The following is a 23922-nucleotide window of genomic DNA, read 5'->3' as shown; positions in this document are numbered from 1 at the left end:
GACTTTCAGAGCTCCAAGTGCTGTCATGTTGAGATCCCTTCCTTCAGATGTCTGATTCAGGGGTATCTTTATACATGGTGCCTTCTTTAGTTAGACATTAGAACTTCCAGCTTTTATGGATTTGGATTTCTATACACCTCATGCCAGGGGGCTTAAGTTCTTAGATTGGAGGCATGCATTATTGAGGTATGTAAAGGTCACTTATGATTTTCCATAGATCGCATCTCCTCTTTGTAGACCGTGTCACATCTTTGTATTGTGGAGTGGTCCAGAGAAGGGAAATAAGTCGTCTAAGGCTACAATTGTGTGGTGGCTGAAGGAAGTGATCGAGTCGACTTACATTTCTAAAGGGTGCCTGCTGCTGGGGTGTTTAGGGGTGCACTTGACGCGTTCTCAGGTGACTTCCTGCACTGAATCACATCAGGTGTCTCCGCATGAAATTTGCTGGGCAGCTACTGGTAAGTCATTGCCCACTTTTACTAGACATTGCTTGGATGTTGGGGCTCTGGCTTCCACGTGCTATGGTGAGAGTGTTCTACGAGTGGGACTTTCCACGTCCCACCCGAGTTAAGGTGAGCTTAGGTATATCCCAGGAGTCTGGACTGATAGGAGTACATACAGGGATAGGAATGTTGGTTCGTACCTGCTAATTTTCATTCCTGTAGTACCACAGATCAGTCCAGAGACCCACCCATTTACTGGAGGGGAGAGTCCGCCACTCTTACTGTTTTTTTTGTATATAAGTGCGGAGTTGTTGGAGGTTTTCAGTGCTGATCGCTTATGTCAAATTTGGGAGATAAGTTTTCTGTTGTCTTTTTGGGCAACTTCATCTTCTGGTTTGTTGGATGTTAGCGAGTTTGCTTAGAAATTTATGGTTATTGCTGACATCTTGGCTTGGGTACAGATCAATAATGAGGGACTGCAGGTGGAACACTGGGTTATGTACAGTGTCAGTGAAACTTTCTCTGTCTCCACCTGCTGGCAGGGAGGCAAAACCCAGGAGTCTGGGCTGATCTGTGGTACTACAGGAACGAAAATTAGCAGGTAAGAACCAATTTTCCTTTATCAGGGCTGTGTGCAGGGGAGGCCTGCCTCTCCTCACACAGACGTATCTAGGTTCTTGATGGGAGTGAAACACCTTAGACCTCCTTTGTGTTTCCCAGTACCCTTGTGGGGTTTGAATCTAGTCCTCTCTTTTCTGGCGAGTTTGACTTTCGGTGCATTTCTTTGCGTTAACTGACCTGGAACATGGTGGTTTTGGTTGCTTTTCATTCTGCAAGGCAGATTTCAAAATTGCAAGCCTTGTTGTTCAGCGATCCTTTTTTGATTATCACACCAGATAGGGTGCAGATTCGAATGGTACCTGCCCTTCTACCAAAGGTGGTTTTGGATTTTCACTTAAATCAGTCAGTTGTGTTGCCATGCTTAGACAGGGATATGGATGGACAGGAATACAGGAAATTGCGGGTGTTGGATATACGGTGGCATTTATTACGTTATTTGGAGGTTATGAACGATTTTCAGAAATCAGATCGGCTTTTTGTTCTTCACCGGGAAGTGGGGGGGGGGGGGGTGAAGAAGGGGGAAGCAGCTTTTCGGGGCACAGTAGCTTGTTGGGTTAATGAAGTGGTGTCGGTGGCCTTTGTGGATTCCAGGAAGCCTCTCCTGAGGCAAATTTGGGGGCATTAGACCCAGGCACAGGCGGTTTCCTGGGCATAATTGCATTTGCTTTCCCCAGCAGAGATCCGTACAGCGTTAACCTGGTCTTCCTTACATTTGCTAGGTATTACCGGCTGGATGTGGCAGCGTAAGAGGATTTTGCCTTTGCTAGGACAGTTCTGCTTGGGCCTCAGGCAGCCTCCCATTCTTCTGGGGAGTAGCTTTGGTACAATCCCACTGGTGTGGACTGGCTTGCCCGAATGAAGAGGAAGGTGAAATTACTTCTCTCCTGATAATTTCCTTTTCTCGAAGTATGGCAAGCCAGTCCATCATCCCGCCTGGGCTGCCTTTGGGGCGGTCGACTTTCTTCTATTTTGCTAGATCCTTGTCAAGGAAGGAATGAGACTCAAGGATCTCTCATGCAGCTGGACTAGCAGAAATTGGGTAAGTGACTCCCATTCTCCTTCTAAGATACTCTGGTTTTCTGATTGCCTTAGGTGACTATTGTTAGCAGAGCTGAGTCTAGTGTTTCTGTTATTAAAAAAAAACCCCACAAGGTTAAATTTGAATAGTATTTGTAGGATGCAATATTTCTTGTTAATGTTTTAGTGGTCAGTATCCACGGTTTGCTTTTGAAGATATACTGACTGGCTGATGCCTCAGCAGAGCTATATGAGGGTGACATCGGTGAGTTGTCATTCTCCGTCTCTATCTGCTGATTGGAGTGCACAACCCACTGGTGTGGACTGGCTTGCTCGATTTTGAGGAATGGAAATTATTAGGTAAGAAATAATTTCACTATCTGAACTGGTCTGACAGGACTCAAGGAAAGAAAATTAGCAGGTAATAATCACATTTTTCCTTTTTAGCTGGCCTGGTGGCATAGTTGGTAAGTGCTGTGCACCATCATGCAGAAGGCTCCTGGTTCGATCCCCGGTTTGGATCTTCTGATCCCTGGATTAGCTAGGGCTGGGGTTGCAGTGAAAGCAGCATTCATAGCACCGCTGGGGTGAGGTGGGGGAGTCATGGTCATTGTCTAAAGATGAGACCTATTGGCTGGATTTAGGGCCCATGATTACAGGGTTCCAGAAGGACCTCTAGTGTGTGTGTCCCTGGCCCAGGAGGTCACCATGATGATTGGGATAAAATAAGATGGGGGGGGGGGGGGGGGGGAAAAATCCCCAGGTAGTTATAAACGAAGGCTTATAGCACAAAGATCTTAGCCCTGATTTTGACTGAGCTGGAAATACAAAGGAAGAGGAGGAAACTATCAGATCCCAACTTCAAAAAAATACAGCCTTTTCTTTTTGTTTTGGCCGCAGGGTAAGAGTCTTTTAGCTGCAGCAAAGAATTCCAGTCCTGCTGTCTGTGCGGAAGAGGAGGCAGCTGGCAGCGCGGGGGCACACTTGCTCAAAACCCAACCTCCTCCTCAAAGCGCTGAGCAGAGCTGTACTCAGACAGGCTCTGCCCCTGGTGATGCTCTGCTCGTGAGAGTCCCTTCCTGTGAGTCCAGCTGCTCCCCACCAAAACCGGAAAACAACTTGATCAGCTCTCTGCTGCGATTGTGCTGCAGTGAGGTACAGCCCTGCTTTGTTATGGGGCTCCAGCTGGGGTGATGGAATGCTTATTGCACCGTTTGTATCAGCGTGAAGTAGAAGCAGGGGTAGTAGGATCAAAAGCAGCTTGGCAAAAGGGAAGCTGTGGACAATGTTTCAGCAAACATCATGTCCTGATAATTTTTATCATGCGGTGTCTGGCAGCATGGTAGAATGAGTTTTATTGAGGCGTGGATGAAGATGGAACTAGAAGGAAATGAACAGAGCAAAGCCTAGCCAGGCCTCCTGACTTAGGTGCAGCAGCACTGGGGTTCTGGATTTGGATCCCCTCGTCCTTCTGGACCGGGCAGAGACAGGAGGGAGGGATGATGGATGCTCCTACTGGCTGCACTTAGGTCATGCCTAACGAGGTGCTTCTCAGATGAGAGACTTCCCCAGAGCTGCCTGGATATATGCTGTTCTTGGGGTGGGGTGGATAGCAGCAAAGATTACCGAGTGGAAGGATGGGGAAGAAAACCAAGGGGTTGGTACCGGATGAAATGTATTCAGTCCTATTACAGGAAATGGGTGATGTAATTGCAAGATATTGGACCCAAAAAACAAAGCGGAAGCCGATCAATAATGCTGGATAGCAAAAAAACAAAAAGGATCTGTGCACCAAAGGATTCTTTATTCAAACTTGCCCGACTCTGGCCGAGTTTCGCTCACATATGAGCTGCCTCAGGGGCTACTACAGACAAAATAAAATTAAAATCAAAACACACATATATAAAAGACAAATTAACATGAATGTATGAGAGAACTGTAACTCACTTGTATAGAAATTAAATACACTCAATAGTGTGCACATAAAATGACATGTAAATTGAAATGTACAAACATACATATAAATAAATAGCTAAATGTGCCAACATCACTAAATGAATAAGAAAACCACACTGGTTTACATCTATATCACATGGTTATTGAATTTTCAGTATGTTTGCATATGTGTGTCGCTGCACAATGGATGTAGATATACCAAAGGGAAAGCATAGACTGTAGGAATGGGTATATAGTCGTAACAAAGATACCTGTACAAATGGGTTCTTCTAGATAAATCAACTTCAATGTGACACCATCACAAAACACTAAAAGTGATTCTAAAAAAGACAACTTGGACATCCTTAAGGTAACTCTGTTTGCTTATATATAAGATTGTGTATTAAAATAGACAGATACATCCATTTCTGTTTGCAGTCAATATTTACCGTTCACTATGGCCCATAAGAAGCCTTATGCCTTCTACATAAAGCAATCTACGCAGATCAAGTAGACTGGATGAATGCTGTTATACGCATACACACGCCACAACGAAACTTACGCTCAGCTGGCAAGGGACTTCTTACCATTCCCTCTGTTACTACAGCCAGACTTACTTCTGTCAGGGATAGGGCTCTCTCATTGGCAGGTCCAGGCCTTTGGAATGCATTACCTATCGAGTTAAGACTCCAGAGTGATATGAAAGTGTTCAAGAAAGCCTTAAAAACCTGGCTATATGCAGAAGCATTTCAGATAGAAGCCAGTTAGAAATTTTCCTTGTTATTTTCCTAATTATTTTAACATTTTTATTTTTAATTTTAATATGTTATTTTATTTAGGTATATTTAAAGTTTAGTTTTAATTAAATTCCTTTGTATATTTAATTTAGTCTTAGATTTTATGATTGTTTTCCTTGTCGTTATGCATTATTGTATTTTATGTTGATTTTTATTATAAAGAAACATTGTACACCGGTGTGAAGGTTTATACCAACATCGGTTTAGAAAAATCAAGAAATAAATAAATGTTTCATTTTATCCTTTTATTTACTTTTATCCCTTTATTTTTACTTTTTAGTTTAGCATTTTTAGATTTTTCGTATTTATTTTTATCAAATGATTTTCTTAATCTTTTATATTCTTTTATTTACTTTTATCCCTTTATTTTCATTTTTAGATTTTTCATTTTTATTTTTATCAAATGATTTTCTTAATCTTTTATATTACATTTTGTACTAATTTTTTATATCAGAACTTTACTAGTCAACATATTTTCATTTTTACGTTTAAAGTACGTACACACTCTATTTTAACACCAAGTTGTCTTTTTTAGAATCACTTTCAGTGTTTTGTGATGGTGTCACATTGAAGTTGATTTATCTAGAAGAACCCATTTGTACAGGTATCTTTGTTACGACTATATACCCATCCCTACAGTCTATGCTTTCCCTTTGGTATAGATACATCCATTGTGCAGCGACACACATATGCAAACATATTGAAAATTCAATAACCATGTGATATAGATGTAAGCCAGTGTGCTTTTCTTATTCATTTAGTGATGTTGGCACATTTAGCTATTTATTAATATGTATGTTTGTACGTTTCAATTTACATGTTGTTATTTTATGTGCACACTACTGAGTGTATTTAATTTCTATACAAGTGAGTTACAGTTCTCTCATACATTCATGTTAATTTGTCTTTTATATATGTGTGTTTTGATTTTAATTTTATTTTGTCTGTAGTAGACCCTGAGGCAGCTCATACGTGAGCGAAACTCGGCCAGAGTCGGGCAAATATTACAAAATATTGTCCTTAGTATTTCAGGAATCATTTAGGGAGAGGATGGGATCCTCAAGACTGTCAGAGAATTTTTAGTCCTCATGTACAAAAAGGATCTAACAAAACAAGACCAATTAGTAATGTCAGTTCCAGGAAACTCCTGGGAGCTGGTTACATGTCTGGAGAGGGAAAGAGAATAGTGAACAAGAATCTGCATGAGCTTAGGAGCTCATGCAGATTCTTGATCACTATTCTCCTGCCAAATCAACCTTGTTGCATTTTTGTAGACTATTGGCAGTGAGTTTGATATGGGAAACATGATTGCTGTAGTTTATCTGGGTTTTGATAATGCATGAAAGGCCCATTTCCCAATGATGGAAGGGTGGCTAAGGCAATAGCTGAAGGGTAGATACAAGCAGTACCTCCCATCTAGCTCATAACTGATTGATTGCACTGGCAGATATTCTAACTGGGATAAGGTGATGAATCCGGTCCCACGCTGGAGCAATGGATTCCAAATTTTTTTCCACCAAGAGCCCCTTTGGCATATACCAAACTTTCTAGGACCTTTTCCATTTCCATGCGGTCCATCACACACTCACTGGTGGTGGTGGTGGTGGCAGAAGCTGCACGCATCCTTTCTTGGGCTCCCTTGCATAACTTGGAGGGCCCCTAGAGGTTCTGGGACCATTCATCTTGAGGAGGTATAAGCAGTAACATTGCCATTCCTGAAGGTAACTCCAAGTTCTTTCCACTAAAAATACACTGCAGGGCTTATAGGTTTTATATGGGCAGAGAAGTGGCAGTTCCCTGTACGTATTCAGATCAGTCCTGGGTTTTTCCTCCCTGTCAGCAGATGGAGACCGAGAAAGTTTCACTGACACTGTACAAAACATAGTATGCCACCTGCAGTTCCTTGGTCTGTCTCCAGCAGATGGTAGATGGTGCAAAACCTGCAGTCTGAAAATGGAAAGAAAAAGAGAAGATAGGTCTCCAGTTCCCCCCAGGAGGTTGTTAGGACCTGGTGGGGCCATCCCCTCTGGTTTGAGGTGGACAAGCAGGGGGTTGGTGACCCTTGATGGCAGCTCGCTCTGAGATTCCGTGGGGGTGTACAGCTGTTGGTCCAGATTCCTCATACAGTGTTGGTTCTGCTGGTAGTTTTGCATTTCGGATCCCGGCTGAACAGGGAAGTATTGAATTTTGTTCATCTTTGTTCCAGGGTTAGTTACAGCAGTGGATGCAGTTTTAAAGCTTATTTAAAAAAATGAATAAATAAAATGCAAGCAAGGGTGAACGGGAGGCAGTGGAATTGTTGTGCCAGTCACTCTGGGCCTTGATCGCTGCTTCGGAACTGGTCACCTGGGGGTTTCCTGAGGTTCAGGTAAACGGAGTGGCGATAGCCAATGCTCTGCTTGGGCCACATGGCAATGGCACGAGGCAGAAAGTGACGTTTGCGTGCAGAATCACTGTCTTGCCTAAATTCAGATGCCTTGTATTCTGTGTGCATCCCTGTGGGGAAGGCACTTAAGGGGAGCTCAGCACTAGACTTGATGGCTCAACAAGCCTCGTGGGTGACTGGGTCTAGCACTGAGGCTTTCCCTGTTAGCATAGGAATGGCAGCCGCTTTTGATTCCCTAGCAGTGTCTGCAGTGGGGGAGGCAGGGGAATCCCCCTCCTCAACTATCGCTGGTGGTTGCCTGTCCCGCGGAAGTGCAGAGAAGCACTTACACCGAGGAGTTGTCTCTGGTTCAGGTAAAGGTCTTCTGTCGGTTTTAGTTTGCTTATGCGTAAAGCTTGTTTAGTGGAACAGTCAGCAGGGGATGCTGGCTCTCAGCCCGTCTTCAGGGACTCTTGACCAGTCAAGGGACCTGAGCTTTTGAAAAGCTCTTCAGGCCTTCGGTGATTTTCAGTGCCAGATTTTGAATGAGTCCAGGCCTAAACACGCTGAACATACAGGCAGGGTTTGCTTAGCTGTGTGTAGGCCACGGCGGCGGTTCCTTTCCTGCACATATAGGATGTGTGCTCATTCTCGCCGTGTGGCGGTTGCATGCACAAAGACCTGTGTGTGTAAGGCCATGGCCTAGATTTGAGCGCATATGTCTGTGACCTAAACATGAGCGTGTATCTGTGCAGGTATTTGAGCATGTATTTGCACAGATACTTGAGCGCGTATTTACGCAGGTACTTCTGCACATAAGACCGCGACCTAAATTTGAATGCATATTTACGCACATACACCCGGGTGGCATTGGTGTGCGCTCAGGAGGCCGCCTAGAGCCGAAGTTCAGGAGAACTAGGCACCAGTGATGAACAGTTCAAAATGTCTGGCTATCTGTGAGGCTTGCTGTCTGAGAGCAATTCGGTCCTCACTCTCTCTCCGTCTGTGTCAGCGCTATCTAGATGCTCAAAGCAATTTGACTACTACAGCTTTTGCCCATGTTGAGACATCCCCTTGGCCTGTGGTGTCTCTGGAGAGGGAGAGTGGAGTAGAAGGCGAGGCAATGGTCAGCTCTTCTCATCCCTTGTTCCCAATGGCAGAAGCTTCCCATAGAGAGAGGTTGGAGAGCAAGGTTGGGCCTATTGGCTCTGGTATAGATCATCCTCCTCCTGGGTGGAATATTTCCAGGGCCTGCAGTCCTTTCTGTAGGGGTGCCCCAGCGAAGGCGAAGCAACCTACTATGTAGGGATCATGTGCTCGGACCTCCCATTTGTCAGTCATGACGGGTAAAAGCCACAGGGAGGCTGTCCTTGGTAATGTTCAAGTGGATGTGGATCATGAGGATTCCGATGAGAAATTGGTTTTCTCACCTCAAGGAGAAATTACATCTGATTGAGAGCCGCATTGGACTCTGCTTAGATTTTTTTTCCTTTTTTGCAGAGACGTCTTGCTGAGTCTGTTGGCTCAGATCCTGAACACACTCAGTGTGGACGGAGGTCAACTTAAGCATCCTGTTTCTCCCCCCCACCCTTATCCAATTGAGTTAATTGGCCTTCAGTGGAATGCCCCAGAGGCAAGTTGTTGGTTTTTTTTTTTAAATTTATTTATGCGATTTTATAATACAAAACAAAGATAACTTTGCTTATACATCAGAAGAAAGTTACAAAAAGGAAAATTATTAAACCTAAATTAAATACAATAGCAATGATTACTTTCATTCTTTTTCCCAAGAAACATGTGGGGGGAGGGGAGATAAAGGAAAATGAGTTATTAACAGGAAAACAATTATTACATACTCTCCTGTAAACCATATCTTTCATTAATTAATAGGCGAGCTTTGACTTGTTGGGACGACTATTCTGGCATTTAAGAACTCCCTCAACTGATCGGGGTTATAAAACACATAGGTATTTCCAGAATACTTTATTACACACCTCGCTGGGTATCTCAATAGGAAATTAGCGCCCATCGCTAAAACCTCTGGGTGCATTGTTAGGAAATGTTTGCGGCGTAACTGAGTTACTCTGGAAAGATCCGGAAAAATACGAATTAACCCACCTAAATAAGGAATATTCATTGCTTTAAAGTAATATCTCATTATTGTTGCTCTATCATGTTCCGAAAAAAGTGATACAAACAAAACCGGTCTTTCTACTATTTCAAAACCAGAATTTTCCAGATATTCTGTTAAATTCTCAAAACCTCCCATATCCCCTATGGGCGATATCTGTATCTGGCTTTGTCTTTGTCTCAGGAATACAATCTTTTTCAATGCTGGTATTTGATCTTCCGGGATCTTCAGGATCTCTTTTAAATACATTCTGAATGTTAAAGTAGGTATTTCACCATTCACCTTTGGAAAATTCATTACTCTGATATTTAATTGTCTTAAATAATTTTCCACTGACTCCAACCTGCACATTGAAGTTGCCTGTTCTTTCATACATTCAGCATTCAGTCCAGACAGTTGTTTTAAGTCATTTCAATCTGAGTTATGGCCCACGTTTGCTCTTCCTCTTTTAATTTAATATTACTCTCCAAAACTACAAATTTCTGTGAGTTTTCTTCTGTTACCTGGGTATGTTCATTGAATACCTTAGTCATCTTCATAATCAAGTCCCAGAGCGATTCCATAGTTATCACTGCCGGTCTGGTTATCTCCAGGGGGCTCTTCACCGCTCGTATTATCTCACTTTCTCCAGCTTCTGCTGCTGTTCTCTGTGGTGTACTCTGGGGACTCTCACCACTCCACCCCAGTGCCTCCGAAGATCTGGAAGTAATTGTGGGCCTCCCCCGATCCACAGCGGTGTCGTTCTGGCCACCCAACATGTTGCTTCGTGACTTCATTCACCGGCGACTCTGCCACCCCGATGCTGCCTGGAGGAGCTGCTTTCGGCTGTTCTTGCGGCTCTGGAGGGGTCAACGATATCTCCCAGGCGATGAAGGGACTCCTCCTTCCAACTCGCCAGCGGGGCTCAAGACTCCAATATTAGATATGGATGTCGCAAACTGAGGTATTATTCGTTGTCCTGAGGGAAGTGAGGGCTTGGGTGGATATACCCTCACTTTCCCTTTTCTCTTGTGAGGCATAGTTCTCAAAGTAAGGTAATCATTTCAAAGAAAACTTGAGAATTCTCAGGAGCGTTAGCGTATGCGACCGTTCAGGGAGCCAACTTGAATTTCCTTCCCCAGAGGCAAGTTTTAAAAAGGGGGAGAACCAATTTTCCTATATTCCATCTATTTCATGGTTTGAAAAAATAAAAAACAGAAGGGACATTTTGGCCGATATTGGATTTAAAGAAGGTAAATGCGATTCTCAAGATTCCCCATTTCCTCATGGAGACTCTGATGTACATCATAGCGAAAGTTTTGTTTTATGGAAACCGACCTGATTCGATTATGTATATCGAGAAGGTCGGTATATAAAAACTCTAAATAAATAAATAAATAGCGGTGGTACACAAGGGAGAGTTCTTGACATTCCTCGACTTGCCAAAGGTGTACCTGCAGCTAGCAATCAGGCTGGAGCACCAGAGATTCCTGAGGTTCATGATCCTAAGGCAACATTTTCAGTTGCAAGCCCTTCATTCCCCAGCTCTGGGCAGGGGGATGTTGCAGCTTTCGGTGACTCTAAATATGAACTAAAGTCACTTACTTTTGCAGCTTCTTCTTCGGCAGAAGTACTTCCTGTTGTTTCTCCTGGGGGCTGTTGAGGGACTGGCCCAATGCCGGGACTTAGGGAGGCGTTAAGAGAGTCTCCCTCACTGTCCCTCCGTGGCAAAACTCCTCTACTTACATGAGCATCCATGGGTCCGGTTATTGGCTGTGCCTGAGATGAAGTCACAAACTTGGCTTTTCTTTTGTGCCCCATAAAAACAATCTATCGGCGATCAAAGCCGATCTAAACCGCGCACGCCCCTTTGGCGTGCGCGGCTTAGGCGGGCAGCTGAGGTGCGGTTAAAGACTTGACTCTTAAAGGGGTTTTCTTGGTGGCTATTTGTTCAGCCAAGAGAATCTCAGAGCTCCAGGTACTGTCGTGTTGCGATCCCTTCCTACAGATGTCTGATTTGGGGGTATCTTTATGCATGGTGCCTTCTTTTCTGCATAAGATAGTCTTGATTTTCCATCTTAATCAGACAGCATAACTTCCAACTTTTCAGGATTTGGATTCCTCTACGCCTCACGTGGGGGAGCTTAGGCTCTTAAGTGGAAGACATTCATTTTTTGGGTATCTAAAGGCCACTAGTGATTTCTGTAGATTGGATTTCCTCTTTGTAGATCGGATCACCTCTTTGTACTGTGGAGTGGTCCAAAGGGAGGAAAGGCTTCTAAGGCTACAACTGCATGGTGGCTGAAGGAAGCAATCAAGTTGACTTACAATTTCTAAAGGGCACATGATGCTGGAGGGTTTAGGGGCGCCCTCAACACGTTCTCAGGTGAACTCCTAAGCTGAGTCACAACAGGTTTCTCCACATGAAATTTGCAGGGTGGCTACTGGGAAGTTTGCACACATTTGCTAGGCATTATCGCTTGCATGTCGGGGCCTCGGCTTCTGTGTGCTTTCGTGAAAGTGTTCTACAAGCAGAACTCTCTAGGTTCCACCTGAGCTAAGCTGAGCTTAGGTATATCCCAGGAATCTGGACTGATCTGGATATGTACAAGGAAAGGAAAATTGGTTCTTACCTGCTAATTTTCATTTCATCAGTCCAGAGACCCGCTCATTTACTGGGGAGGAGAGTCTGCCACTTGTACTGTTGCTTTGTATATAGTGCAGAGTTTTTGGAAGTTTTCAGTGGTGATTGCTTGTTAAATTTGAGAAATGAGTTTTCCATTGTCTCTTTGGGCAACTTAGCCTACCTCCGGCTTGTTGGAGGGAAGGGAGTTTTCTTAGAAGTTTATGGTTTTTGCTGTCATCTTGGCTTGGGTACAGGTGGCATACTGGGTTATGTACAGTGTCAGTGAAACTTTCTCTGTCTCCATCTGCTGGCAGGGAGGTAAAACCCAGGAGTTTGAACTGATTTGTGTTACTACAGGAACGAAAATTAGCAGGTAACCAATTTTCATATGTAATATGGATAAATGTAGAGCAATGTACTTTGGGGCACAAGATTAGGCAGCTGCAGTATATTTGGAACAGGACAGTACTTGCTAACACTGCCCAGGAGGAAGAACTGGGTATACTGATGATGGCGAACCGGGAAGGCATGCAGAGAGCCAACTCAGCAGTAGCCAAGCGTGAATGTATGGAGGCATGTATTAAATGGGGGGTGACATCCTGCCACTGTAAAGCATTGAACCACCCACCTTTGAAGGGTGTGGTTCAGATTTTGCCACCCACCCTCTCATTCTCCCTTTCACTGTCTCTCTCTCATCCTCTTGCAGAAGAGCCGAATTGCATTAAGAGCACGGGAGAATTTGCTGCTATTGGTCAGTGTTGCTCAGGACGCAGAATCTTCTCACCTTATAGAGAGCAATGCATTCAGCTGTTTACTAACCAGTCGCCTGTGTGAGCTTTATAGAGCCATACCTCTCTCCCTGCCCCCTTCAGAGATCAGCCTGCTGCAGCCAGTGAGCTGGAGGTAAGGAGAGAGCAGAGCATGGGCCGGTGCAAGTGCTAGTGGCAGTGCTAGTCATTCATTGCTGAGGTAGTGAGTCTGGCACTGCCAATGGTGTAGTGATATGACCATTTCTGAAAAGGATTTATAAAATAGCATTACTTTTTCATTAACTGTTCCCTAGAAGGCTAGAATGGGCCCCAATGCCATTTTATGGGGGAGAAACTAAAGACCGGAATTTCTTAGATTCTACTGTGGATCTGGTTGGAGTTAGGCCTCTTTTTCTCTTCATGGTACAGGTCCCCCAGTGACCCTGTGGACAGCAGCAGGCCAGCACTGGAAGAGTTCCTCCTTTGGGTGGATTACTGTGGTGACCTTGTGAGAGAAGCACACACGGTGAGAATCCTGCCAGTACAGAAAGCCAGTGCACAGTCCTAGGCTGCTGCCTGTGCCAGAGCCTCACTCATTTCCAGAACATGGCTGGGCACACAGCAGTGATGACAACACACAAGATTTTCCAACCCTGGATGGTTATCTGCATCACATAATATCTCATGACTTTTATTATCCCAGGATTGTATTCACAGAAGTAGAAAAGAGATATTGTAAGTGAATATTGTACTGGGGGCTTTATATAATCGCTTGGGGGGAGGTATGAGGGGCAGAGAAGAATTGAATAGTGTAAATTTCTCTTGACAAATCTTGCTGTGTACTTTCATATGGTGCCCTCATTGTAGAACATCTCAGCAAAATGGCCAGTTCTATTTAAATAGGAAAAGAAACAAAAAGATACTACATGTGGCCCCAGATAAAAAGGTTCCCACCCTTTTCTTCAGTACTAGGGCTAATGATGGTGGTAGCAATAGTGCAGAAAGTCCGGTGAAGGAAGCATACCTGGCACAAGTATAGGCCGTGGTGAACATGTTCACGTACCACAGCAGCAATGAGAAGGTTAAGAGAACTAATCACAATCGTGTGCATCCCTGAAGATAAAAAAAAGAGAACATTTACTGCTAACTTCTATGCAGTGAACATGGTATTTGAATCTTAAAAGGTTCACAAAGAGAGTCCAGCAAAAACTGAAAGAGAGAGAACAATAAAAGCTGCAAAGAAAATAAGTGATACAAATTTAAGATCTTTCACTGGAAAAATAGAAGCATGTAGATGACACCACTTCAAAACAACTGAGAGGCTGCAAGAAGAACAATAGAGGAGAGAATAATACCAGAAGCAAGAGTCTCAAGCAGCCAGAGCGGCTAGAGGAGGACACAGTTGAAGCTATGGATCAGAAATAGTGAGACATCAATGATTGATAAGGGTAAATCCCAGGGGAGAGCAGTGAAAGGACAAGCCTAGGCGTGATCCTAAGAAAAGCAAGTAAGGGACCAGGAAGTGGAAAAGATGACAGCTAAGTTCCTGGACTGTATGGAGGTGGGCAAGTATACGAGTCCAGGAGAAGGAAAGATTATATCCGATAAACTTGACACCCACAATGAAAGGTATGAGAGTAAAATCGGGCCACGACCTGTGTAAAAGTGGCATAATAGAAATAAATCACATGCATTATTTGAAATTATTACTCAGAAAATAGTACAATCAAAGACACAAGGCCATAAAGGAACATCCCCTCCCTAGGGAAAAAAAAAAACTTAACCAAAGGGAAAACGAAAGACCGGTGTACAGAGATGTCACCAAAGAGATTAAGGAAGAACCAGAACATTAGATGGAAGCACGCTGCACCAACAGAAGAAGACCTCAAGTTCATAGGCACCAGCAGCAAAATTTAAAATCACAGCAGAAGCAGAAAATGTAATGAGAGACATTAAAGTAAAAAATGTAGAGAAAAAGTTTTATAGGGAACAGGAGAAGTGTGAGTGTATTTAAAACACAACCAAACAAAGTGGAAACAGGAAAATTCTGGAAAAATATATTTTCCTAGCGTGTAGACAGATGGACTCAGGACCAATGGGTTATGCTCCCCTGCCAGCAGATGGAGACTGAGTCAGGTTTCAAAGCTGACGTCACCCTAGATACACCCCTGCAGTGACCTCAGCCCTTCAGTATCTCTCCGTCACCAGCAGATGGTGAACGTACTTCTCACTATGGGAATTGCTGTACTTTTTGGAAGAAGAAAGTCTACTTTTAAATTGGAGAAATAAATTGAGCCCCGCTTTCCTGCAGTGATACCTAAAGGTCCTTTCCCCAGTTGAGAATTCCTGAGGTGATTTCTGAGATCCCTCAGAGGTGTGCCTTGGTCCGGTAGCCGGTTCCCGGTGTGGACTTTGCTGTTGAAATAGCTGAAAGTGGTTTCCCTGTAGGTACCAGGATCAGTCCAGATGGTGGGTTGTGTCCCCCATCCAGCAGATGGAGTCAGACAAAGCTTTGGAGGGTGCTGCCTTATAAACCAGTGCACCCTCTGTGAATCCTCAGTATCTTTCTGACTCCAGCTTTCGTGCTCGCGTCCTAAACACATTACACAGACTTTGTGGGGGTCTGTTAAAAACATGGTGATTTCTGACTCCAGCTTTCTGCTGGAGTCAGAAAGAACTAAGGACTCACAGAGGGTGCACTGGTTTATAAGGCAGCACCCTTCAAAGCTTTGTCTGACTCCATCTGCTGGACGGGGGACATACTGAACCTTGGCTTCCCCAGTTTTGGAGAGAGTTTTATTCTTTCTTCCTTTCTCTCTTGTTCTTTGTTTTGATGGATCAAGTTATTTAAAAAAAAAAAAAAAAAAAAAAAAAAAAAGGTGGCAAGCATACTATTTTCTATTGACTTGCAGACAGTTCTGTCTTTCTCACAGGACAAGCAGGATGGTAGTCCTCACATGGGTGACATCACAGGATGGAGCCCAATCACGGAAAACTTCTGTCAAAGTTTCCAGAACTTTGACTGGCCCCTACTGGGCATGCCCAGCATGGCACTAACCCTGCAGCCAGCAGGGGTCCCCCTTCAGTCTTCTTTTTTCCCCACAGCAATAGCCTCGCGGTAAAGGAGCTCTGAAGAGATTCCTGACAGGAATTTTCCTCACGGAATTACTAAAAGTTAAATTGCCCCGCAGGGGTCCCTCCTCTAACTTTTGTCAGTCCGCGGTACTCCGGTAAGTTTTTTTTACCCGTCTCCTGTCGATTACCATCTAATTTGGCCCTCGCGGCCTACTGGCCGTTGACCGTACCGCAGTTCGATTTTTTTGCCATGGCGTCAGGGTTCCGTCGGTGCCCGGAATGTACCCGCACCATGTTTTTAACAGACCCCCATAAAGTCTGTGTAATGTGTTTAGGACGCGAGCACGATGTCTTAACCTGCACCAAATGTGCCCTAATGACACCAAAGGGTCGCAAGGCCAGAATGGAGAAGATGGAACTTCTCTTCCGTGCTCAAACCCCGACCACATCCATTGCATCAACGTCGTCAGAACCGGCACCGTCGACTTCGCGCCAGCATCGACCACCGACCGGTGACCAACCGGCATCGACAACTTCTCGGCCATCGACACCCTCTACTCCCCCTCAGGATCGAGGGGATCGCAGGGAGAAACATCGACATCGACACCATAAGACTCGGACCATCGAGGGAGCGAAATCATCGACCTCGCCATCGTCCGAGCCGCTGTCGAAGAAACCCCGTCCAGGAAAGGCACCGACCATTCCTGTGACCGGGCCTCCGAGGCAACCCTCATGATCGGGGATTGGGAACCGCGACTCCGCCTTTAACTGTGATCCCTCCGGCTATGGCTCTGCCTCCTTCTTCTGTTCCGGAGCCGGAGCTGCTTGCTCCAGGTCTCCGAGAAGAACTGGACCGGATGATTCAGGAGGCCATCGACAAGGTGATACGTCTTCAGGTTCCTCCGGCACCGACACTGGCACCGACTGTGGAACCGATCATTGACCCGATTCCGGCAGCGCTGGCACCGCTGCTATCCAGGATGGAAGCCCTAATGGCCCCCTTTCCACCGATGGGTCTCCAATGGCTCCGATGCCCTCCCCACTGACAGCATCATCGGGAGGAAAAACACCATTCCATATTCCTCCATCTGGAGTTCTGCCTCAGCCATCGATGCCTAAACGTCCCTCGCCACCGACCCGTACATCGGTGCCGATATGTCCGTCGGCGCCACAGAGTCATCCATCGATGCCTTTGATGCCATCATCGGTGCCTCCGATAATTCAGGTATCCAATCTCCCTGTCCCCCTCTCTACTTCCTAGAGGGAAGGGTATTGATCTTTAGGATACCTGGGGAGATGATACCTCATCAGACACCGATGACTTACCTTCACCCACTGAGAGTAGAAAGTGTTCTCCTCCAGAGGACCTCTCATTTATAAATTTTGTGAAGGAAATGGCTGAATTAGTTCCTTTTCAATTACAGACGGAACAGGATGATAGGCACCAGATGATGGAGTTGCTCCAATTCCTGGATGCCCCCAAGGTAATAACCTCTATTCCCATCCGTCAGGTCCTCCTTGATCTCCTCAAGAAGAACAGGGAAAATCCTGGATCAGTTGCTCCAGTACACAGGAAAGCTGACACTACTTATTTAGTGCAGTCAGCCCCAGGTTTTCAGAAGTCATAGCTTGATCACCACTCGGTCGTGGTAGAGTCTGCACAAAAGAGGGCAAAAAGGTCAAAACCTCACTCGTCTGTTCCTCCCGGAAAGGAACAGAAATTCCTAGACAACATTTGTTGCCGAGTATTCCAAGAGGCCATGCTCATCTCCCAAATTGCAGCCTATCAGCTTTATATGACCCAATATAACAGGGTCATTTTTAAGCAGATACAGGACTTCTCAGACTCCCTGCCTCAGCAATTCCAAGAACAATTACAAACACTTGCAAACAAAGGTTTTGAGGTAGGCAAGCATGAGATTAGAACATCTTATGACATTTTTGACACCTCTACCACAGTGTCTGCAGCTGCTATTTCGGCGAGAAGCTGGGCCTAACTCAAGTCTTCTGACCTTCGCCTAGAAGAGCAGGACTGGTTGTCCAACCTACCTTGTGTGGGAGATAACGTGTTCGGCGAACAGATCCAACGGACGGTGGCAGAATTAAAGGACCATCATGAGACCCTAAAACAGCTCTCTTTGATGCCTTTCAACTTCTCCTCAAAGCAGCCCTTCAGAAAGGACTCTAAGAAGTCATTCTACCGTCCAAAGAAGTCATACCCGCCACCAGCCAGATCCCGTGATACGAGACCTTATCAAAACCGCAGTCTCGCCAAGCCCGAAAACAAAAACCACAAGCAGCTCCCCAGCTAGGGCCTGCCTCAGGTTTTTGACTTCCACTTAGAGAGCAGCAGCCAGATTCCTCTGTCGCACATACCAGTGGGAGGTCGACTGTGCCACTTCCACAACATGTGGCATTCAATCACATCCGACCAATGGGTATTGGCAATCATTGCTCAGGGTTACCATCTGAACTTTCTCGCCCTGCCACCAGACTCCCCACCTCTACAGACATGGAGAACATCCGATCACTCCCTTCTTCTGGATCAAGTGGTCTCCCTCCTTCTCCAGTCAAGAGCAATAGAACCCGTTCCACACTCTCAGCAAGGCCTAGGGTTCTATTCCCGGTACTTCCTAATCCCCCAAAAATCGGGAGGCATCCTTCCTATTCTAGACCTACGGGCCCTCAACAAGTACCTTCAGTGAGAAAAGTTCAAGATGGTCACCTTGGGCTCGCTTCTACCTCTTCTACAAAGAGGAAACTGGCTCTGCTCTCTAGACCTACAGGACGCATACACCCATATTGCGATAAGTCCAGCTCATCGCAAATACCTGAGGTTCCTAGTAGGCCTCAAGCACAATCAATACCGAGTGTTTCCATTCGGCCTCTCGTCTGCACCATGAGTCTTTACAAAATGCCTTGTAGTCGTCGCAGCCTTCTTCAGGACACAAGGTGTTCACGTCTACCCCTATCTGGACGACTGGTTAATCAGGGCTCCGACTCAGCAAGCTGCTCTGTTGTCCCTCAATCTAACCTTACACACTCTAATTTTGTTAGGATTTCTCGTCAATTACGACAAATCCTACTTAGTCCCATCTCAAACCTTATCGTTCATTGGGGCAGACTTGGATACCTTGCAGGCAAAGGCTTTCCTGCCTCGGCAACGAGCACTGACTCTCGTGTCACTTGCTCACCAGCTGCAGTCTCAACATGCTGTGACTGCACGCCAATTTCTTGTCCTCCTGGGACACATGGCGTCCTCAGTCCATGTCACAATAATGGCCCGCTTGGCCATGAGACTCATGCACTGGACTCTGAGGTCTCAATGGACTCAAGCTATTCAGCCTCTGTCGGCCATTGTCCATGTCACCGACTCACTCCGTCTGTCCCTCGCCTGGTGGAAAAATCAGACCAATCTCCTCCAGGGATTGCCCTTCCAGGTTCCGAATCCTCAAATCATTCTCACCACCGACGCTTCCAACCTCGGGTGGGGAGCCCACGTAGCCGATCTGCAGACACAAGGCTCTTGGTCTCCAGAGGAAGCCAAACACCAAATAAATTTCCTGGAGCTTCGAGCAATAAGATATGCTCCCAGGACTTTTCAGGATCGCCTGTCAAATCACGTCATCCTAATTCAGACGGACAACCAGGTGGCCATGTGGTACATCAACAAGCAGGGAGGCACAGGCTCCTTCCTTCTGTGTCAGGAAGCTGCGCAGATATGGACGGAAGCCCTCTCCCATTCGATGTACCTCAGGGCCACCTAGTTGCCGGGAGTGGACAATGTGCTGGCAGACAAGCTGAGTCGCGTTTTTCAACCGCACGAGTGGTCTCTCAAACCCCCTGTAGCGAACTCCATCTTCCAACAATGGGGATATCCTCAGATAGACCTCTTTGCGTCCCCTCAGAACCACAAAGTGGACAACTATTGCTCCCTCGTTTACAGCGAACACTCTCAGCCCAGAGACACATTCTCCCTCTCATGGGCAACCGATCTGCTTTATGCATTCCCTCCACTTCTTCTTCTCTCGAAGACTCTCGTGAAGTTACATCAGGACAAGGGAACCATGATCCTGATAGCACCTCACTGGCCACGCCAAGTGTGGTTTCCAATACTTCAGGATCTCTCCATCCGCAGGCACATTCCCTTGGGACAGGACCCACTCCTGATCACTCAAAATGATGGGTGCCTACGCCATCCCAATCTTCAAGCCTTGTCCCTGACGGCATGGATGTTGAAAGGTTAATCCTTCAGCCACTTAACCTTTCAGATCCAGTTTCCCGTGTCTTGATTGCTTTGCAAAAGCTTTCCACGAGAAAATCTTACTCTTACAAATGGAAAAGGTTCACGAAATGGTGCTCTTCTCAGTCCCTTGACCCCTTTTCCTGTCCAATCCCGAAGTTTCTGGACTATCTCTGGCATATATCAGAGTCAGGTCTTAAGACATCTTCAGTAGAATGCATGTCAGTGCGGTAGCCGCCTTCCATAAAGGTATCGGGGATGTCCCTTTATCAGCACAACCCCTTGTAACACGCTTTTTGAAGGGCTTGCTCCACATCAAGCCTCCACTGCGTCCTCCGGCCCCTTCTTGGGACCTTAATCTGGTTTTGGGTCGGCTCATCAAACCACCGTTCGAGCCTCTTCACTCCTGTGACCTTCGATATCTCACATGGAAAGTGATTTTCCTTTTGGCTATCACTTCAGCTCGCAGAGTTAGTGAATTGCAGGCTCTAGTTACCTATCCGCCTTACACTAAACTTCTGCAGGACCGTGCGCTACTCCACACTCAACCTAAATTCTTACCTAAGGTAGTCTCGGATTTTCATCTAAACCAATCCATCATACTACCTACCTTTTTTCCCAGGCCCCATGCCAACCCAGGAGAACAGGCTCTGCATACCCTTGACTGTAAACGGGCTCTAGCGTTTTACCTAGACCGTAGAGCTGCCCACAGGGAAAGCACTCAATTGTTCGTCTCTTTCCACCCTAACAAGTAAGGGAAGCCTGTGGGTAAGCAGACTCTCTCCTCCTGGCTGGCGGACTGCATATCCTTCTGCTACCAGCAAGCGGGCATTCCATTTCAAGACCGTGTTAAAGCACACTCTGTGAGGGCCATAGTGACTTCAGTAGCACATCTACGATCGGTGCCGCTTCCTGACATTTGCAGGGTTGCAACCTGGAGTTCTCTCCACACCTTTGCAGCCACTATTGCTTGGACAAAGCCGGAAGACAAGATTCCATCTTCGGCCAGTCTGTCCTTCGTAACTTATTTACAACGCGATGTACCTACACCCTTCCGCCTGCCTGGTGGGGTTCAGGATGCTCTCTACCAAATTCCACCCCAGTTGTGGTGCCAGTTGCATGCCTTTGGGTACATTTGGTGCATGTTCGGACATCCTCAGCTCGGTACTCACCCATATGTGAGGACTACCATCCTGCTTGTCCTGTGAGAAAGCAAATGTTGCTTACCTGTAACAGGTGTTCTCACAGGACAGCAGGATGTTAGTCCTCACGGAACCCTTCCGCCGCTCCGTGGTGTTGGGTTCGTAATGTTTTGTTATTTTATTTTTCGGCACTGCCTGTAGCTTTCAAATAAGACTGAAGGGGGACCCCTGCTGGCTGCAGGGTTAGTGCCATGCTGGGCATGCCCAGTAGGGGCCAGTCAAAGTTCTGGAAACTTTGACAGAAGTTTTCTGTGATTGGGCTCCATCCTGTGATGTCACCCATATGTGAGGACTAACATCCTGCTGTCCTGTGAGAACACCTGTTACAGGTAAGCAACATTTGCTTTCACTTTGGCTGGTTCCCTTTCCTTTCTCTTTTCCTGGTGGGGTAATTTTTTGTGATTTTTATCTTTTTTTCTAGGTCTCCTCGAATCAGTTCTCCTGGGGGTGGATGTTGGAGGTTTCAACCTCTCCCCCCTCCCCCCCCCCCCGCCGCGTTCCGACCCGCGGCCCCAAGACGCACATTCCCCGGGGCTGCTGACCGCAGAGAGGCTACTTTCCTCTGCTGGCACTTGTTCATCCGGGTCGGTGGCTAAAAGCGGAAGTGTTTTCCCGCTGCCTGCGGCGCTGTCTCTACTTCATCGCGGCTCTCTACCCCTTCCCCCCTTGCCCTCATGCCGAGGGCGCTTAAATGCTCAGCGTGCAGAGAACCGGGATCGAGGTTATCCTGCGATGGGGTATGCACACGATGCCTCCCTGGTGGGGAAGGCACCTCGCAGCCGCCGGGGCATCCTTCTTCGCGTGATGAAGCGCGCCTTCAGAAACAGGGGCTGGCTCTGATTCCGCTTCGCGCGGAAACGGTGGCCATTTTGGTCCCAGAGCCAGTCATGCCGTTGCCTTCAGGAGACGATTGGGAGGATTTTTCTGACATTCCACCACCGGTTCTGACACCGGTTCTGCCCCTGGGAATCCATTTACAGCCTGGAACCTCCTCTACTCTGCCCCCCCCCCCCCCCCGGGTCCTCCTCCGTTTACCACGGACTTTGTTCTACTGATGCACAATGCTTATTTGGCAAGGATGGCCCAGCCTCCGGATTCCACAGCAGGACCCCCGCCTCCCAAAGTCCCCAGGGCAGCTGATACTCCTCCTGAGGGGGTTCTCCAGGGAGCCCAGGACCCAGCGGGGGGGGGGGAGGGGAGGGGCACACCGGGGGCCCCTCAGGGGACCTCCCGGGTGCGTCTCGCACTTTCACCTGCGGAGGGGGGGTTGATTCAGCTCCAGATCCGGGTCTGGAGGATCCCCTGCTCGCCGCACAGATGGAAGGGGTTGACCCGAGGGTACTACGGATTTTCCAGAGGGACGAGATGGACGCTCTCATTCCACATTCTTCAAGAGCTGGACATCAAGGCTTCCCAGGATCCACCGGGACCTTCCACCTCGGCGAAGAAGGGGGACCCAGTATTGGCGGACCTCCGCCCTCCGTCCAGGGCCTTCCCTACCCATCCCACCTTCCTACAACTGTTGGCCAGAGAATGGGATATGCCCGAAGCCTCACTGAAGGTCAGCAGGGCGATGGATAAACTATACCCTCTTCCTGAGGACTTTTTAGATCTTCTTAAGGTTCCAAAGGTTGACTCCGCGGTCTCAGCTGTCACAAAGCGGACAACTATCCCGGTTACAGGAGGCACGGCCCTGCGGGATCTGCAGGACAGGAAGCTGGAAGTCTGCCTCAAAAGGGTATTTGAGGTTTCTGCACTGGGAGTACGAGCAGCCATCTGTGGTTCACTTGTGCAAAGAGCAGGGCTTCACTGGGTTCAGCAACTCCTTACCTCTCAGGACCTACCGCCAGAGGAAGCAAGCCAGGCAGACCGCCTAGAGGCAGTTATAGCCTATGGAGCGGATTCCCTGTTTGACCTACTACAAGTGCTGGCAAGATCAATGGTCTTGGTGGTCTCGGCGCAATGTCTCCTCTGGCTCCGCAACTGGTTGGCAGATTCCTCATCCAAGTCCAATGTTCAAGGGGGTGTGAATCATGAGACATTAGAGGATTCTGATGGGGAATTGGCTTTCTCACTTCTTGAAGAGGGAGAAATTGCATATGATTGAGAGCCGCTTTGGACTCTGCTCAGGTTTTTCTTTTTTTCCCAGAGATGTCTTGCTGAGTTTTTTGGCTTAGACCCTGAACATGCTCGGTATGTCTCGAGTCTTGGCTCAGAACCTGAACACGCTTAGTGTGGCTGGACTTCAATTTTAAGTTAAGCATCCTATTTCTTCCCCCCCTCCCCTGTATCCAATTTAAGAGATATTAGATTTAAAGAAGGTAAATGCAGCTCTAAAGTTTCCCTGTTTCTACATGGAAACTCTGAGGTGCAACTCTGAGGTCCGTCATTGCAGCGGTACACAAGGGAGAGTTCTTGGTATCTCTCGCCTTGATAGAGGCATATCAGCCCAGAGCACCAGAGATTCCTGAGATTCATGGGCCTAAGGGAACATTTTCGTTTTTGAGCCCTTCCCTTCGGCTGGCGATGACTCCATGTACCTTCATCAAGGTGTGATGGTGGTGGGGGGCAGCCGCATTGCAAAAGGAGGGTGTGTTGGTGTATCCATATCTGGATGACTGGCTTATTCATGTGAAATCAAATGATTTCTGTTGACAATCAGTAGAAAAGTTACCAATGCACTTGAAGTCTCTAGGATGGGTGATGAACCTAGCAGCAAGCCATTTAGTCTTCTTACAA

At 46.7% G+C, this 23922-nt stretch overlaps 1 protein-coding gene across 3 annotated transcripts in view; it reads left to right on the top strand.

Moving 5' to 3' along the window:
* FAM160B2 (family with sequence similarity 160 member B2) overlaps nucleotides 1-23922 on the top strand; it is a 120980-nt gene that overhangs the window by 27619 nt on the left and 69439 nt on the right. For 2 of the 3 annotated variants that reach the window (XM_029603838.1, XM_029603839.1), the window contains exons 6-8: nucleotides 2982-3236; nucleotides 12621-12817; nucleotides 13093-13189. In XM_029603838.1, coding sequence (XP_029459698.1) covers nucleotides 2982-3236; nucleotides 12621-12817; nucleotides 13093-13189 — 549 coding nt within the window. The remainder of the gene's footprint in view (nucleotides 1-2981; nucleotides 3237-12620; nucleotides 12818-13092; nucleotides 13190-23922) is intronic. The other variant, XM_029603840.1, reaches the window with a different exon arrangement.

Source organism: Rhinatrema bivittatum, chromosome 5, assembly GCF_901001135.1.
Source record: "Rhinatrema bivittatum chromosome 5, aRhiBiv1.1, whole genome shotgun sequence".
NCBI lineage: Eukaryota > Metazoa > Chordata > Amphibia > Gymnophiona > Rhinatrematidae > Rhinatrema > Rhinatrema bivittatum.
This window is presented reverse-complemented; position numbering and strand designations above follow the sequence as displayed.